At 39.2% G+C, this 18,999-nt stretch overlaps 1 protein-coding gene across 2 annotated transcripts; it reads left to right on the top strand.

Moving 5' to 3' along the window:
- Positions 1-571: 571 nt before the first annotated feature.
- Positions 572-18,054, top strand: LOC107733000 (serine/threonine-protein phosphatase 6 regulatory subunit 2-like). Of its 2 annotated transcripts, none has more exons than XM_016544501.1 (24): positions 572-898; positions 3,692-3,845; positions 6,147-6,410; positions 7,421-7,607; positions 7,731-7,868; positions 9,521-9,586; positions 9,700-9,812; positions 9,958-10,065; positions 10,200-10,326; positions 11,248-11,400; positions 11,529-11,759; positions 12,923-12,987; positions 13,161-13,276; positions 13,375-13,460; positions 13,886-13,966; positions 14,064-14,161; positions 14,320-14,377; positions 14,475-14,602; positions 14,687-14,826; positions 14,907-15,042; positions 15,379-15,431; positions 15,824-15,998; positions 17,226-17,327; positions 17,424-18,054. In XM_016544501.1, exons 3-24 carry the CDS (start codon positions 6,184-6,186, stop codon positions 17,470-17,472), a joined length of 2,637 nt encoding a protein of 878 aa, XP_016399987.1. In that variant the 5' UTR covers positions 572-898; positions 3,692-3,845; positions 6,147-6,183; the 3' UTR covers positions 17,473-18,054. The 2 variants fall into 2 exon arrangements, with proteins under 2 accessions (XP_016399987.1, XP_016399985.1); XM_016544499.1 differs by having other exon boundaries at positions 9,958-10,071.
- The last annotated feature ends 945 nt before the right edge of the window (positions 18,055-18,999 follow it).

The raw sequence follows: 18,999 nt of genomic DNA, 5'->3' as shown, positions 1-18,999 counted from the left end.
TTAAAATAAATAATACATATATAAATAAATTCAGATTTGTCATTTTAATTCCTACGTTTTTATTTTGATTTCTATTTGAGAATCCCACTTGAGAACCAATATTGCACTGCAGCGTAAACACATTTTTAAATTGTCCCCCTTTTTTTATTAATGCTAATTCAACATACAAGAAGAAAAAAATAATTATTCCTTTATTCAATTATTCAGCTATCAAGCTATCAAAGTGCAATGGGGAGCAATTTCATTAGAAGTAAAAGAGTGAAAATAAATGAGGAATGATCCTATTAAAGAAGATGGGGGGAAAGGAGAGGGTACGGAACTGATGATTAAAGAATATCGAACATGGCGAATATTCAAATAAAAGACAAAGCCTCTCAGCATGTGTCAGTGGATATATAATGCTTGTGGTATGACAACAATCTCCAGTTTTCATTCTTCTTCTTATTTTAATCAATGCTCGTCTTGTCAAGGCTAGTGGATTGAACGCGGGGAAGCGCGCACTCGATGAGCAGGCAAGTAATCTGACAGCACGCGCGCGCGCGTCTGTGTGACAGAATTTCGCCATTTTGAATACAAACACATGAACGCGTTTTTATTTTCCGATCCCCCCCTTCCCTCTTTTTGCGCGTGAGCGGCCGAGATAACTCTACGTAGTGACTAAGAGCAGAGTAATTTTCTAAAAATTAATTTATAAATAAAAGAGAGCGGAAAAACAACTTTGGGCAGTACAATGGCTCTCGCTTTGGGCAGATAGTTGAGAGGAAAACGCTCTCGTGGCAGCTGTGGGGTTTCACAGAGCGCGCGCCGCGCGGGGCAGCAGCAGCAGCGCCACCGCTGCACGAGCCAGACCAGCACTAACCGACAACCAGCAGCCCGTCTGAAGACACTCACCGCGGGGGTAAGCTTACATGCAAATCCTGTTTACATGCGCAGATAGCACTGTCGGTGCCGACCCTCTCTGCTTTACGCAAAACCACGCTTGTTTATGAGTGTTTTGCTTAGAAAATGTGTCGTTTTAATTCTCTTCAGATGGGAAGAAACTTCTGTAAGAGATTCAGCTGAAGTTAGCCAGACGAGCTAGCAAACAAACAAACCGAAAACATCCCATTCTTTAGCGTTAAATGAAGTCAAACGCACTTTGCATCTCTAGTAACCCATTTTGAGCTATAAACGAATGTTTATTTGAGTTGCTTCGGTCGAGTTTGGGGTTGTTTTGTAAATACGGAAACCAGTTTTATCGCTAATATTAGCCGCTGATGCTAACGGTTGCTAGCGGGGCCCAGTTGTAAACATGCAACCTCAGAGATTTTCTGTTGAACCCGTTATTCTGCGCTTAAAATCATCGTCCCATGTGTGAATTTGATAGTAGTACGTCTTTTCCCGTCCCGGCTTTATAAGGTGTGAAAATGCTCTGGTTTGTCATTGACGTCTGTTGTAAACATTTGATTCAAATCATGTTGTCATTAGCAGCCACATGAGTAATTCAGAAGTCAGTTCATCCTCTCCAGCTATTTAACTATTGAGTTGTAAAACACGATCGTTCAGTATGACGAATGCAATCTCATTTGAAGTTTTGTAATGCATGAACACCCCCTCTGGGGTTCAGGGGTCAGGACAAGTTGCTGGAACTTCCTAAGGAGGCAGCTTCTGGACAGTTGAGCAATCAGTGCCAGCTTATTTGACCTCAGATGCTGTCAGAGATCTCATGCAACATCTCCGCTCGTGTCTGCTGTGTGTGACAGCTTGTATTGTGTGCAGATGCTGCTGCCTACTACTATTTTTGATGAATTGTAGAGCAGAGACATTTGCTTTCCTGTGTTGAGTTAATTGGGGAGTTCTCCACTTGTTATTGTCGCACTAAGCTCTGCACTTACACAGTCATGTACACATAAAAGAAGGAAACAAGTCCACTTTTCTTTGTTTTTTTCTCTTTTTTTGGCCACTTTGTTTCAAAAATGAAATGCTTCAGCTTCACATCTGCAGATCAATGCTAGATATTTTTTTCCGGTATGTCTTCTCTGTACCGTTTGTCATCAGATGAGTATGTAGTGCTCAAGGAAGCTTTTACCAGCTGCTGTTTTGAGAGTGCCATATGCGCATGAGATGTGGATTAGGTTGTGCATTTCATTTAGGAAGAAATTGCAAGTGACACCTTTTATTTTAACTTCCTATAATTTGGTCTAAAGGTCAAAATTTTTATGAAATTTCAGCAAAAATCTTTCAGGCAAAATAAATCAGTTGACTACAGTCCGTAATGTAGTGATGTATGAAGCATTTTTCCCAAATAGGTTTGTGTTGGTCAACGTGGTAAATCTTGGAACCTCTTTTTTCATCCTGCAAAATTCCAGATCACATGCATTCCTATTGAAATTACTGTATTTCGCAGAAATTCACCCCACAATGGTAAATGTGACTTAAAGGAAATGTTCACCCAAAATGCTGAAAATTTACTCACCCTCAGGCCATCCAAAATGTAGAACAATTTGTTTCTTCATTGGAACAGGTTTTGAGATCACTTGTTCACCAATGGATCCTTTGCAGTAGATGGGTGCCGTTAGAATGAGAGTCCAAACAAATGATAAAAATAACACAGCAATCCACAGATGTCCAGTTGATCAATTAACGTCTTGTGAAGTCAAAAGTTGTATGTTTGTAAGAAACAAATCCACCATTAAGGTGTTTTAACTTGAAACTGTCACTTCTTGCCAAAATACTCAAAGAGTCCTTAATCCATAATAACGCCTTAATCCATAAATTCTTCTAGTGAAAAATTCCATCCCCTGTTGTCCTTTCACATCAAAATCCACCAACATATTTGTTTAAAACTGTTTTGGACTGTTTTCACTTGTAAGTAGTGCTTATCTGTGCATATTTCTCTGCTGATTCAGAAAAGATGAGTTTTGACTTTTTGCTTTTGGAGAAAGCAAAATTGTGTATTGCAGACTCGTATTTTAGCCGGAAGAAACGGTTGGAAATTAAAAATGTCTTAAAGATGGATTTGTTTATTACAAACATGCAGATTTTCGCTTCACAAGATGTTATTTGATGGACTGGAGTCATTTGGATTGCTTGTGGATTATTGTGATGTTTTTATCAGCTGTTTGGACTCTCATTCTGACGGCACCCATTCACTGCAGAGGATCCACTAGTGAGCACCACTAGTGATGTAATGCAAAATTTCTCCAAATCTGTTCTGATGAAAAAACAAACTCATCTACATCTTGGATGGCCTGAAAGTGAGTACATTTTCAGCATATTTTCGTTTTTGGGTGAACTATTTCTTTAATGCTTGAAGTCTGATCTCAAGACTCATTTATTTGTTGTACAAACCAATGTAATGCCATTTAAGCAAACGCTTAAAATAACTTTGCATGTCTGCTAGAGTCAGTATAGGGGTAAATTTGAGGAAGAGAGTGTGTATGTGCGTTTATTCACTGTTGACAAGGAAATGACGTTTGTACAAACACTACATTCTCAGTTCACATGACCTTCCATAGTTCTGATTTTAGTCTTGCACAGTATATTGTGCTTCAAGGTTCCTAGACTATATGATGCAATGTGGTTCCATACATTACTGATATACTAACTTTGTATTATTTATTATTACATAAGTCCAAATTGTTTTTCACACCGTGCCTGCATTAGTTTTTGAACAGTTTGCATTTTCTCGTTTTTTTTCCCCTGGTGTCAGTCCGTCTGAGGCGTGTATTCGAGGAAGGACTGGTGGGAAGTGGACCTCATGCAGATTAATGCTAGGTCATTCTGTGCTGTCTGCATTCTGCCACTCAAATGCCTGTCTGCCTGTGGAGGAGGTGTAACTAAGGATTCACACGTTTCATCAGCTGGTAAAAATATATTTATTTAACAAATGCTATTAATGTTCCAGAGCTTGAGTTACTGAAGAGTCTTTTACATAGGCTTACTAAAAGATCTCATCTCTTTGAGCAAGCGGAGCCTATCAGGCTGTGTGAAATGTATCGCCCAGGGTGTTATGCGTGAGTACCAGTCATGTTGTGGGAAAGTTCTGCTTTGTTCATGACCAGAGTTGTTAGAAAATCTTCACAGCCCAGGTGATTTCAATCAGTACTGAAAGAAGGAAAGTTGCTCTTCATGTACCAGTTGCTTAAAGTCCGTGTAAAGTCAATATTAAATGTGTGTTCTGAGTTTATCACACCACAGAAAAGTGTGTTATTAACCACCCAGCCAAATTTAAATGCAAAAAAACCCCGCCAAGTTAATAAAATAAGCTGTCAAAATCTTGAAAAAATAAGCAGTATTCTCTTCTCTCAATCGCTGGGGGTGTGTCCGCTGGCGGTGCTGAAACCATGCCCACTTGCGGAAAAGCTGCCATGAAGCAGGGCTGTGCAGAACGATCAGTGTATGACACGAGAGCGATTCGAAAGCATGAGGAGCCGTCTGCTCTCTATAGCTCTGTACTTTGATGTCACACCGATCGATCTGCGCAGTGCTGCTTCAAGTCGAGCACAGTGTTAGGGGAGGGGCCATGCTCAGTGACTCCGTTTTGTCATCGAGTCATGACTGTTTAACTCCACAATTAAGTACTACATAGTTCACAGTCTTTGTAACATGTTTCCTCAATGCATTTCTAACGTTTATAATGCGTTTAGAAACAATTCTCAGAATTGACTTTACACAGACTTTATTGTTTTGTTTTGAGATTGGCCGAATACCTTAAGCGTGTGACGGAAATGTTACGCCCCTTACCATACTGTGATGCCCTGTCAGGTCGGAGCGATGATTCAAAAACATGAAAACCCATTATAAACGAGGCATTCGTTGCATCCAGTGGGGACATAATTATGGATTATAATGACTTATACTGTCTTTTTACGCGTTGCATTGCATCGCGCCCATAGACTGTATAAAAACATGGATGTAGTTCCGTGACATCACCCGTAGGTTCCTGAAAAGGTTTTTGAAGCTCAAAGTGGGCGGAGGCGGCCGTCGCCATCTTGGCAGCGCGTCACCGCGCGTCACTCCCGGATAATTGAAAATGGGCAAAAAGGCGGGAGCTGGTTGCTGAAACCACGCCCACCTAGCTCGATGGTGGTGACAGCAGCGGCAATCCACCTGTCAAACTTTTATAAAGAATATCTCTTTGGATTTGAGACTTTAGTCTTTGCAACTTTACAGATCTTCTTTATGCACCAAGAGCTTGTAACACTCCAAAGAGAAAGGAAAAATTGAAATCGCATCATATGACCCCTTTAAGACAGCTCCCTAACCATTATGGAACTTCATAAGTGAGTGATTAGGAACACTCTGGATCAGTGGTTCTCAACCAGGGGGCTGGAGCCCACTAAGGAACTTCAGCAAACTTCCAAGTGGCATTCAAAATGACTAGAAATGAATAAAAGATTACTTAAATTGTTTTTAATATTTTACAATCATCTAATTCTAAATAAAAAAATGTAACGATAACAGATTTTTTTGAACAACATTCTTAATGTCTGAAAACAAAATGAATTAAAAAAAATATATTTAAGTACTCCTAGTTTATGTTAATAAAAAATATTTAAACACAGGCAGCTTTGTCATAATTACGCAGAAAAGCTGGAAAGTGAAAAAGTGAAAGTGACGTGTAGCCAAGTATGGTGTCCCATACTCGGAATTTGTGCTCTGCATTTAACCCATCCAAGTGCACACACACAGCAGTGAGTAGTGAACACACACACACACCTGGAGCAGTGGGCAGTGTGCTGCGGCGCCCGGGGAGCAGTTGGGGGTTCGGTGCCTTGCTTAAGGGTCTCACCTCAGTCGTGGTATTGAGGGTGGAGAGAGCGCTGGTCATTCACTCCCCCCACCGACAATTCCTGCCGGTACCAAGACTCGAACCCGCGACCTTTGGAGTCCAACTCTCTAACCACAATATCAGGTTATCTTTGAATTTTGTGTTGGACAACAAGACATTTGTGTCAAAAAGGTTAGGCAATTCTGCTTGCCTGCATTTCGTTCAATGCATTAACCACCCTGGAATTTTTTTTTCATTGTGTTCATTGTTTTCATTCATAGTCTCAGTCTGGGATTGCCTTCTCTGCAATAGATATTTCATTTTAAAAGAAATATCATGTGCCTTTTTAATTGTTTGTATTCATGTTATCCTCACTTTCATGTCTTCTCTTTAGGCCTGGGCTTCCTGCTGCAGCAGCCACCGCCGCCATCATGTTCTGGAAGTTTGACCTGAACAACACCTCCCATATTGACCAGCTGCTGGATCGAGAGGGAGTGACTCTGAGAGAGTTGATGGAAGAGGAGGATGTCCTGCAGGAGTGCAAAGCACAGAACCGCAAACTCCTGCTCTTCCTCTCCAAGGATCACTGTATGCAGGAGCTGGTCACCCTTATTACAGAGGAGCCCCCTGCTGACCTGGAAGAGAAAACTCGCTTCAAGTAAGACAGAGACACGACTTTGCGCCTTATTTTTGCTAGTTTTGACCAACCAGACACTGCAACTTTGCAGAAGACAGCACTTTAAGTGTTTATTCACTGCAAATAACCAATTACCTACATGTAAATATAGCTGGCAGTAAAAAGTATTCCGACTGGTACTGAGAATTGCAGAATTATGACGGTAGGGCATATGTGGTGTTCACTGGTAGCCCTGCATGCTTTGAGCTCTTGGTTACGGGAGGACAATAAAACAGTGACAGTGAAGATGTAGAAGTGGAGAGGTGTGCATTTTAAAATGGCAAATGAAGGAAGAGGAACAGAGAAAATGATTGAGTTGAAAGGTGATGTGTAACAACTCCTGCATTCTGCAACTTTTATGTTTTAAATCAGAGTTGCTGTGTTTGTGAGGGTTGTGTTCAACATAAAATATATGAAAAACTCATGTTCTGAAGGCTTGAAGTTTTAGCGCTCTCTGTTGGTTAGAGAGAGAGAAAGAGATTACAGTTAATTTAAAACGAATCATTTGGTTCTTGTGTGTAGGAAGCAGAATCTTGAAATTTGTCTTGAAATGAGCAAGCGGATTCACTCAAAATGTCTTTTCTCTCCAAGTATTGTTAAATGCTATTACATTGAGTGAAATATGTTCTCAGCTGCACTGATCCAGATTTTTTGTTTGGTGATATTTTTGTCAAATGCAGAATCATGCAATAGAATATAAGGCACTGAAGCAGAGCTTATTACCGTCTCTTGTGGCACAGACAACACTGCACCACTGAGTTGACCAGTATTTACTTTAATGCTATCTGAGTGACAGAATATAAGTAGTGCTACAGAGCAACTTTTGTTACTTTTGAAATGTCTTCGTTGGAAACTCAGAAAGTGGCTTTGTTTGTAATGCTAAAGTCCAAGTCACCATAGACTGTTTTGGCCTGTTGCATTTACTGTTTGAATGTGTTGTCACATGTAACATGTAACTATTATTGACTTTTTGTTTGGTTCTGTTTATCCAGGTTTCCAAACATTGCCTGTGAGCTCCTGACCTCTGATGTGGCTCTTATCAATGATAAGCTGGGTGGAGATGAATCCCTTTTGGAGAAGCTCTACCACTTTCTGGAGCAGGAGCCACCCCTTAATCCCCTGCTGGCGTCTTTCTTCAGCAAAACCATCGGCAACTTGATTGCACGTAAAACAGACCAGGTATGCACAATCTGATCCACACAGCTCAGAATATGAATGCACACACCAAATGGCAAAAAGGAAATATGGGGGTTATTTGTTTGATTTGTATAGTTAGTAAGTTGTCTGTCATTGCACATGCAGGTAATCTCTTTCCTAAGGAAAAAACACAACTTTATCAGTCTGGTGCTGAATCACATTGATGCCTCGGCCATGATGGATCTTTTGCTGCGCCTCATCAGCTGTGTAGAGCCTGCCCTCTTGAGGATGGAGGTCCTCAATGTAAGCACACTAATATTTATATATATAAATGAGAATGAACAGATTTCTACTTTTTAATAGGGGTGGGGGAAAAATCGATACATCATAGTATCGCAATATTTTCCACGGCAATACTGTATCGATACACGGACGCCAAGTATCGATCTTTTTTTATACTATTTGGTAGAATAATAAAACCAGTTTCTTTACAATCCACTAGATGGTGGTGTTGAGTTTTATTTCTGGTGAGGTCAGCTTTGTCACCTTCAGCATGCAGTAAGTTAGTAAAATAAAGAGGGCGGCATGGCGGAAAGTTATCAGGAAAGCCCCGTCCGCCTTTAAATCGGTTGAGTTAAATTTAAAAAGTCTTACAAAATTACTTTATATTATTTAATAAAATAATAAATAATCATTACAAAGCATTTTCGGTTTCGGTTTTCGGCCAAGTGCATCCAGAATTTTTGGTTTCCGTTTCGGCCCAGAATTTTCATTTCGGTGCATCCTGTAAGACTACATGTTTTATTTAATTTAATTTTAATTTAACAGTAATTTACTTTCAAATGCCCCAATTGCTGAAGGGTCTGCACAACTTTTTAGTACAATTTCAAGTTGCACTGTTCAAAATACCTGTAGTAGCACAGCAGTGCATACCTGTTTACATTTAATTAAGGTGGACTAGATTAGACTGTAATACAAATAGTTGAGTTTGCCAGGTTCATACAACGTTTTCCAAGTGCTGGTCAGTTTGTCTGCTTGACAATCCCATTTTGCACTGCAACAATAAAACTGAAGTGAGAAATGTTTCTTTTTAGTTAAAACAGATGTTGTCAAAGTTTTCCTTTGGGGACATAATTTGAATTTGGAAAAAGGTAATAAATTGCAATATATGGCAGAATATCGCAATATATTTAAAATCGCAATAATATTGTATCGTGACACAAGTACCGTGATAATATCGTATCGTGAGGCCTCTGGTGATTCCCACCCCTACTTTTTAAGGGAGCATTTTATTCCTTTTCTTGTGTCCAACTATATCTGACTGCAATAACATGTTGTGTGTGAGTGGTCCCATGTGTTGTTGACTCTACAAGTGGATTTGCAGGTTATATGATGATTAATCTTGTTCAAAAGCATTTTACCTTGATCTGCCTCTAGGAACCTGAATATTTTGTAGAAATTATACCTTTAAGGAACGTTAATAAGTGATTCAGCAGCTTAAGTAAGTACATTTTATTTATATAGCACATTTAAACATAGCAAAGCTATCCAATGTGCTGAACGAAGTTAAAGACAGAATAAAACTTCAATTTAGAAATAGTAATAAAAGGTGCAAGGTGGATGTCTAGTGACAGTTGGTTCCACAGACAGGTGGCAGCAACAGAAAAAGCTCCCTTAGTTTTTAAACGGGAACGAGGGACAGATAAAAGAGCCCTGTCAGAAGATCTTACAAATCTGGTAGATAATAGAGGAGTAAGAAGGTCTTTAAGATAGGATGGGGCTTGGTCATTAAGAGCTTTAAAAACAAAAATCTAAATTTTAAACTGAATTCTAAAATGGACCAGAAGCCTGCATTGACCTGCATTTAGCCTGACTGTTATCCTCCAAGCCCTGGCTGAATCCCCACCATTCATTACGGGGCTGTGATTCTGATCTGTGAATGAATGTATTTGCAGTGGCTGAATGAAGAGAGACTCATCCAGAGACTCACAGAGCTCATGCACACAGGGAGAGATGAAGAGGTACAAAATATAACTCACTCTGCTAAACTTTTCACCTCCAGCCCACATGATTTCAGTTACTGAAGTTTAAAAAAAGGACTAAGTACATTCTTTTCCACTTTGTTGTTCTGCAGAGACAATCTAATGCATCCCAGACTCTTTGTGACATCATTCGACTTAGTCGAGACCAGGCCAATCAGCTGTCAGAGGTCACTGAACCAGACCCCTTACTCGCTGTATTGGAGTCGTAAGTGTCTCATTTGATTATCTAAGATCACAGTTATGTAATGTAATGAGCCATGTGTAAGAATTTACACACTCAGTAAAAACTGCTGTTTTTGTATAAAAAGGCTGTTTTTGTTTTTCATCCACTCATGTTTATGTCTTTGTAGACAAGAGAATGTGGCAGAGCTTTTGAAGAACATGTTTGAAGGGGAAAGGACTGAAGCATCTGTCGTCAATGGAACGCAAGTGCTTCTTACGTTACTGGAGTCACGAAGGTCAGGGTGAGTTCATCCATTAAAGGGCCTAATTAATCCTAAAATAAATAGTCATGCATGGATGCTTGCTGTTTTTCCTCCTTTTTTTAAATCTTTCATTGACCTTCTGTTACCTCTGTGTCTGATGTTGTTAGGCTGGAGGGTCTGATGGACCTGTATTCTCAGGGATGTGAAAGGTCTTACACTGTCAACAGCAGTATTTTACGTGCTATTGAGCCTCATATAAAGGACTTCCAGCAGCTCCTACTGAACCCTCCTACGGTACCAACACACACACACACAAGCAACTAAACTCTATCTGGGAATAAATGTCATCTCTTGGCTTTTGAACCATTTGTTCTCATTTTGTTTGTGTGTTAAGCTAAAGTTTGTTGCTCTGTTTCCAAACTTAAGCTGCCTTGCTGCGTGCATAACTGAAGTAAAACCTCATAAGTGACTGATTTGGAACGCTCTACATAGGTGACAACCCTGTGTCACTTAAATAGCACTCTTCACAAGAAGCTCATTTAGAAACTCAGATGAGTTAATGTGTTTCTAAGCTAACAACATACTTCATTAGGTCTCAAAATACATGGCACATCCAAATATTTGAAGGAATTACAATTTTTCAGGAAAGTCGGTATGAAAAGAATTCACCCTATTTGTAAATGCATGTTTTTTATCTTAATTTGAAAGATTCATCCATGCATGTAACTTTTTCATAATTTTTTGAAAATTTAAATCAAAATGTTTTAAGTCAAGCTTCCTGTGAAATGGCAGACTTCTCTGGCTAAACCACGCCTCTTCACCGTCGAATGCAAGCTGACATAAATTTTTGAGTGCAATGCCCACATCTCAAAATCCAATCAACAACCGATGGGTAGAACCAAGTTCCTGTCCTACTTTTTTTTTCTTGTTGAATAATCTGTTGCACTCGGATGAACAATACCAAAAAAACAATCAATTGCTACTTCGGTTTCATTGCGACTTTATCAAGTCTTTGAAGGTAACATAATATTGCTGCTGAACTTTGTGGAACAGCCTTCAGGAGCATCATTTTAATGATGCCATAAAGTGTGTCAGTCTTTGTTGGCAGCACAATAAGTTCTGGAACAGAGCTTCTGTCTCAACAATCACTGTGCAATGCTGAGAGTGACAGCCCTCTAACAATGTGTCAATCTCCCTCCACTTGCTGTGGAACAGAGAAGTGCAATACTCACTACAGTGGGCGTTCTGGAGCAGCCCCTGGGGAGCGCCCGCCTTCATGTGGCCAGACTGGTGGCTTCTCTTTTGCAGACTTGCGACCTCAGCATCTGCCAAGAGATCTGCAGACTCAACACCATGGACCTGCTGTTGGTACATCACTTGCATGCACACATCAAATATCGCAGACTCAACACTATGAGCTGGCTGTTGGTGGGCGATTTCATTTTTCATAATTTTTTTTCTTTCCTCTCTTACTCTTTACCACTTTCTGGTTGCAGGATTTATTCTTTAAATACACCTGGAATAATTTCTTGCACTTGCAAGTGGAGCTGTGTGTGGCATCCATCCTGAACCACTCTGTCCATACGGACCTCCAGAACCCAGGTCTGCAGAACCACGAGGAGAGACCAGCTACAGGCACAGGCAGCCAAGTGGAGGAGGGAACACCGGGCCAGAACAGCACCTCAGACCCAGCAAACACGCCCATTCAAGATGCTCTTGTTTCCAATGTAGGTCATCTGCTTTAGATCATATCCGTTTTTGATCATGACCACTTCCTTTTAGTGCCTGTTGTCATATTGGCTTAAGGAAACAATGTAGTAGGCCTTGTTAGTGGTGGTCATGAATGCATGCACCACTTTCACTACTTAACACTAGACTTGTGCAGGTATTCGGTCATGCGATATATCACGGTAATGAATATGTACGATATTGTTATCGTGGGCACTTCTAAATACCGTGAACTGTATTATGACAGCACTTTTTTTTAAAACTAAATTTCAATATCGTGATAATACCGTATACCGTAATAAAAGCATTAGCAATTAATCGCAACATGAAAATTTGATACCGGCATATCCCTACTTAACACATACACTACTGTTCAAAAGTTTGGAGTCAGAAAGTTTTTTTTTTTAAAGAAATAAATACTTATGTTCAGCAGTGATGCAGTAAATTGTTTAAAAGTGACAGTAAAGATAATAAATAATGTTCTTTTCAACTTCTTATTCATCAAAAAATCCTGAAAAAAAATATACACACACACACATATATATGTGTGTGTATATATATATATATATATATATATATAATGGTTTTCACAAAAATATTAAGCAGCAGTTATTATTATCAATGTTTATTAAGGCACCAAATTAGCATTAAGCATCTTGTGACACTGAAGATTGGAGTAATAGCTACTGAAAAATCAGCTTTGCCATCACAGGAATAAATTACATTTTAAAAAATATATTAAAATAGAATAGTTATTTTAAATTGCAATAATATTTCACAATATTACTGTTTTTGCTGTTTTTTTTAATTAAATAAATGCAGCCATGGTGAGAAAAAAAGACTTATTTCAAAAACATGAAAGAAATTTTACTGACCCCAAGATTTTGAACAATTATGTATTGCACATACTTTGGTTCAGGAATTTGAACAAACCACTGAGCCTAAGTATTGAAATTTGACCTGTGATTCATCCCCCACCATTTGTGCTACAGAAATGAATGATAGCTCAAGTCATGTGGTTTGCTGAGTAGAGGTCAGTTTTGTTTGCTGCCTTATTCTTTTATGTTTCTCTTTTTTTTTTTTTTTGCCTGTCCTTTTATCTACACTCTTGTGTTTTACTGTTGTTCATTATTCTCAATGTTCGGTTGTTTGCTTTCCTCAGCTCTTCCAGCATTGCCGGCTGGTGCAAAGGATTCTGGGTGCTTGGGAGGAAAATGACAAAATCCAGTAAGAGCCTCTCATCTATTTGCTGTCATTGATTTATAAGCAGTGGGTCTCTAACACATGTGTGATATTCCCATGAAGCTCATCTTGATATCCTTTGTTGTGTCAGTATGTTTGTTGTCTGTCTGTTTGTTTCTGCTGTTGGCTGATTGTAGTTTCTCTACCTTAATCTCCAGGGCTGAAGGGGGAAGGCGGAGGGGAAATATGGGTCACCTGACAAGAATTGCAAACACTGTGGTTCAAAACCTGGAGAAGGGGCTGGCTCACTCTCAAATTAATGACTTAATTAAAGGTTTGTTGTGCAGGAATATGTCAAAAGAGCTATGAAATAATGATGCCTGAGATAGGAGTGTGATTACTGAGATCATAATCACTTGTATATATCCACAGAGCTGCCAGAGGACTGCAGAGGCCGCTGGGAGAGTTTTGTGGGTGAGACCCTGAGAGAGACCAACAGGAGAAACACCGTGGATTTGGTGAGGAAAGCATTTACACAAATTTCATTGCATTTATTGCACAGATGAATAATATTGGATAAGATTCTTTTTTTTTTTTTTTTTTCTAAAAAAAGCAAAAAACAAATCTATGCAAAGCATATCACTACGTGACTACGTTTCGGTCGCATGAACCTTCATCAGGAATTTTTTTCTTTCTTTTTTTTCTTTCAAAATATGTTAAGAAAGAGTTACAAATGTGTTTACTGCAATAGATGATAACAGTAAATATTTCAGAGATGCTTGGATATTCTCCATTTTCGTCATAAAAAGATGGTCAAAATGGCTGTAAAACTGGTTCACTTTAGAGGAAATCAGTTATCAGGGTTCATTATGAACTTTTTTTTATGTGTTTTTTTTAGTCACTTTAACTTTCATTTCTGATTGGTTCTTATCCTGTGTTCCAGGTCAGCACCCATAACTTACACTCATCTAGTGAAGATGATGACATGGAGAGCCCCTTCCCCAATGATCTGTCCATCCAACAGGTTAGAAGCAACAAATAAATAGCCAGCATGAGTCTGCTTTAATTTCCTTACAGCTGATTGGAAAACATTTAAGCATTTTTTTTTTTGTTACATTCAGGCATTCTCTGATTACCAGATTCAGCAGATGACTGCCAACTTTGTGGATCAGTTTGGTTTTAATGATGAAGAGTTCAGTGAACATGATGAAAATATCAAGTGAGTGCTATATATAAATGTTTCTCATATCTAGTGGTGGTAAGTGTTGCCATTTATATCAGAATGCTACAGAGACATGGACTGATGTACAGTGCTGATATGTTTTTGTGGTAAAGATTGTCAGTATGATCTTTGAGAGACCTCTTTATATCTTGCAGTGCTGCGTTCGATCGAATTGCTGAAATTAACTTCAATATAGATGCAGATGATCATAGTGTAAGTGTCTGAAAACACTGTCCATTATTCAAATGATCATTTAGCCAGTAGTAAGTGTTTGTTTTGATGCTTTATTTGGATTGTTGTGCTCCTTTAGGCTAATGCTGCAGCTTTTGAAGCGTGTTGTAAAGAAAGAATCCAGCAGTTTGATGACTGTGAGGAAGAGGAGGATATTTGGGATGAAAAAGAAATAAACTATGCAACACAAATCAAAGCCAGATCGAGGTACAGCACATGGATGATATGTTTGAGGAAGTAGATTCTCCTGTTTTGTTTATTGAATTCACATTCTCTATTTATTCTTTCCAGGTTCGGGGTGTCTCTTTCTTCAGATAGTTCACCCAAGAGTGCTGTGAGGAATGGGGGTGGAGGCCGCGGGTCGGCCTCTGAGGAAGAGGATGTTGAGGAAGAGGCCAGTCCTCAGCAGTCTGCAGCAGCTCAGACTCAAAGTGAGTGCTACAACATAACCCACGACTCTGAATCTTTCAGGTGAATTTGTTCACTGAACATCATTTGTGTTTGTGCACAGATCCAGGCTGGACGGCGAGTTTTGGCGAGACAGAGGTGAGCTCCTCTAGCACCTGGGCTGGTTCCCCTCAGCAGGACGGTGAGGGTCTGCAGGACACAAGCTGGGCATCTTTCACTGAGTTCCAGCCTTTCAGCAGGTAAAGAACACTCCGCTTTAAAGAAAGTTGTATAATGCTGCATACGACACTGTTTTGGGAGGTAGATATGTGGGGGTGTGTTCGAACGAGCCGTTTTAGGGGGGCGTGGCAGAGTCTTAACTTTGATAAAGAATATCTCTTTGGTTTTGAGACTTTAGTCTTTGCAACTTCAGGGATCTTATCTATGCACAATCAGCTTGTAACACTCCAAAGAGAAAGGAAAACGTGAAATCGCATCATATGACCCCTTTAAAGTGAGGTAATATTGGTTGGTTTGGATGTTTAAATTATGGGAATACTTTTATCTGTGCTGATCCATTGGCTTTTACACTACAGCACAGAGTCCAGCCAGACTGAGGGACAACCTCAACAAGGCCAAGAGAAAAAATGTGAGTATGCGGTGTTTGTGTCTGTCTGAATATTAACTCTGTTAATAGACAACGTGGGAAGTAGTCGTTTACTGACAGTTTTCACCAAGATTTCTGTATTAAATTTACCTGATGAAATGTTTAAAGTGGTACTATCTTGGGGAATCACATTTTTCTTGATCTTTAGAGTAATGTGAAAACATACTGTAACTTTTAGAACTCAAAACTTCCTATTTAGAAATACATCGTTCTAAAGTCCTTGACATCAGAAACTCCAAAACATTAACAAATAACTGCCCACATTTACATGGCATTGGCATGGTGCATTAATATGGATAAGGTAAATACACTAGAAAAACTAAGAGGGTTGAAATTTTGTTTTGTTGTTTTATTTTTATTTAATTTTTTTGCAGTGGCTGGCAGTGGTTCGGCTACTGGAGCGTGTGAAGGAAGTCCTGGGCAAAAAGCCCCTCTGGTGGCCTCAGACAGCAGCTCGTCTGGAGGTTCAGACAGTGAAGAGGACCCTGGAGAAAATAAGACAGAGGGTTCCCTTAAAACACCTGCCAACCAGACAACAGCACCCATGAGGTAAGAACATGAGTGCATTACAGCAGCATTACAGTGTTTTAATGTAGTTCCAGGAAAAAAAAGGTTTCTCGTGACTTCAGGAAGGGAATAATATTCCCATTTTTAATCGATGACAGAAGACCTGTTGTGTGATGATCGTTTAGTTATGCTCTCTAAACAAACCACTTAAAGGGGAGAAAAATATGACAGACCAGACTGAAAAGTGAATCCCATTCGGGCTCTTCCCTATATCAAAGAACATTCATGACTCATGGTGCGGTCACGTTTACTATAGCTTGGGGAATTTTCACAGACAAAATTCAGTCATTTCAATAGGAATCAATGCAGTTGGAAATTTTGTGAGGGTGAAAGATTTTGCAGGGTTCGAATTGGTTGTGAATTTGCCCTCTTGACCAACCAACAGAAAGCTACTTGGTTTGAAAGTGACTTCGTTGTGATGTTTCATACATGGCTACACTATTGACTGTGGATGTTTTTTTTTCTACAAAATTTTACTAATGTGACTGCACTTTTAGAATGACACTTACTCTACTGGTCCAAACAATTCAATCAAGTTTTGAACGATTTAAAGGGATAGTTCACCCAAAAATGAAAATTAGCCCATGATTAACTCACCCTCAAGCCATCCTAGGTGTATATGACTTTCTTCTTTCAGACGAACGCAATCTGAGTTATATTCAAAAATGTCCTGGCTCTTCCAAGCTTTATAATGGCAGTGAATGGGGGTTGAGATTTTGAAGCCCACAAAAGTGCATCCATCCATCATAAAAGTGCTCCACACAGCTCCAGGGGGTTAATAAAGGCCTTCTGAAGCGAATCGATACGTTTGTTTAAGAAAAATATCCATATGTAAAATTTTATAAACCGTAATCTCTAGTTTCCGGAAATTAGAGATTAGAGTTTATAAAGTTTTAAATATGGATATTTTTCTTACACAGACGCATCGCTTCAGAAGGCCTTTCACTGCCATTATAAAGCTTGGAAGAGCCAGGGCATTTTTTAAAATACAACTCCCGATTGTATTCGTTTGAAAGAAGAAAGTCGTATACACCTAGAATGGATTGAGGGTGAGTAAATCATGGGGTAATTTTCATTTTTGGGTGAACTATCCCTTTAATGATGAAGAGTGATCACTTTCAGTGTTGTAATTGTGAAAGCAATTTTGATTCTGTAAAGATGTAAAAGTATTTAGTGGTAAACGTTTGTGCTGCACTCTTTTCTGTGCAGCGAGGTGCCTACTGAAGCTCTGGAGAAGCTCAGCATCACAGACAATAGCGAGTCTCCAGCGCCTACAGAAGAGTCGGATGCCACCACTGTGATGGAGATGAGGTAATAGTGAATGTGTATCAACCAGATGTTATATGATACATAAAAAGCGCCCTCCACCCTCTCTTATCCTCTTTTACTCTCTCTTATGCTCTATAGAGTTGAAACACCTTCTTCAGCTGAGATCACACCTAATGGACCTGTCTGAAGCCTCTGGATAGGAGTCCGACCCACTCTCCGCCTCTTCCATTCTGAACCCCCAAACCTCAATACCACTTTTGGTGTTTTAATAAAGAATGCTGCCATGTTATTGGTCCTGGATACTGCCAATCAGCCCATAATTGGAGGAGGAAGCCAGGGGCATATAACACAAACCAGTAACCAGTACAGTGCTCAGAGGTGTTAGTCTTTTAATCCTTTCAACTTTGTATGAGATATGCACAGTTTTAAATGTAGCAGTGACCGTGTGATTACAGGATCTGTCAGGACTTCTTTTTTCCTCGGTTTGTGTCCCTCTCTTAATTTTTCTGGATCTGTTTTTTCGCTCTCAGCCTTGGATGGTAGGAAACAGGGATGTGAAGGTCCTAATTGGAAAGCACAGGTCATCCTTCACAGCATAATGTCTTGAACATCCTCATGCAAAATCGAAAGCCTTCTTGCCTGACAACAGCCTCTGCAACAATTTACTGTATGTTGAAGCACAACTGAAATGTTCAGTAATGCGTGACACATTTCTGCACAGGTCACCGCCACACCAAGTTCACTTTTAAGATTAAAAAAAAAAACATACTATTATGGCCTAGTCTTATTAAATCATGTATTTGAATGTTCTGAAGTGCTTTGGGGCGGAAATTAATGACTTGATACTCTGACATGGTGTTCACGTTGGCACTCGTGCAGTAATGTTTAGCCATTTAATTTAAATTTGACTCATTTGGAAACTAGACATTAATGGTGGGGGTGTGCCTATTTGATTTTTTTTTTTACTTTTTCATTGCATGCAAAGCATTATTTATCATTCATATACAAGCAGCTGTTTTTTTTCTTTTCTTCCGACAACATTCTAGGTAGGTTGTCAAGACCTTCTGATTGTATTGAATTACATTTGTTTGGTTTTTTTTCCTCCCCTCAGATCAACTAATCAGTTTCTACCTAATTTTCTAGTGCATTTTATGCTTAAGCTTTCCAAAAATTGAATCATGGGTTTAAAGCAAAAAGCTTAAAGTAATCATAATAATCTTTGCCTTAAATTACAAATCCTTCAAAATCCCAAAAAAGGCCAAAAAGCTCCATAGTATAGTATACCATATGAAATACTCCACAGGACAGTGTTATGCAACTTTTTTGTTTGGTTTTTTGTTTTAAAATCAGAACTCTTGTTATATGCTGTCAGAAAGACTTTTTGAACTTGTCTCAGAACCTTCCAGTAGCTCTCATTGGAAATACCAAGATCCACCTCTTTTAATATTTCATCCTGAACATCATGTGATTAATTTTTTTCCCCCTCCAGGAATTTTTTGGCTATCACATTTCACGTATCATATCTCTGCAAGTTTACTATGGTACCAAATCTGTTGGATTACAGGATTGGGATATTGCATTATTTATTTTGCACTTATTGAGGTGTTCGTGTGGAGACCTGTTCTCTCATCAAGCATTGGAACGCCGTTTATTTTTTTCACTATTCATGATCTTTGCCTCTGAAGTATAAATCCTCCATTGACTCTCATTGCTT

Source organism: Sinocyclocheilus rhinocerous, unplaced genomic scaffold, assembly GCF_001515625.1.
Source record: "Sinocyclocheilus rhinocerous isolate Xijiao unplaced genomic scaffold, SAMN03320098_v1.1 scaffold400, whole genome shotgun sequence".
NCBI lineage: Eukaryota > Metazoa > Chordata > Actinopteri > Cypriniformes > Cyprinidae > Sinocyclocheilus > Sinocyclocheilus rhinocerous.
The sequence above is the reverse complement of the archived record's forward strand: the minus strand, read 5'-3'. Positions and strand labels throughout refer to the sequence as shown.

Bases quoted from the DNA above. Each gene is read 5' to 3' on its own strand.
- LOC107733000 (XM_016544499.1), top strand. From the start codon at position 6,184: ATGTTCTGGAAGTTTGACCTGAACAACACCTCCCATATTGACCAGCTG. The intron at 14,378-14,474 runs GTAAGTGTCTGA...GTGCTCCTTTAG, and splicing joins TAGATGCAGATGATCATAGT to GCTAATGCTGCAGCTTTTGA. The intron at 14,827-14,906 runs GTGAGTGCTACA...GTTTGTGCACAG, and splicing joins TGCAGCAGCTCAGACTCAAA to ATCCAGGCTGGACGGCGAGT.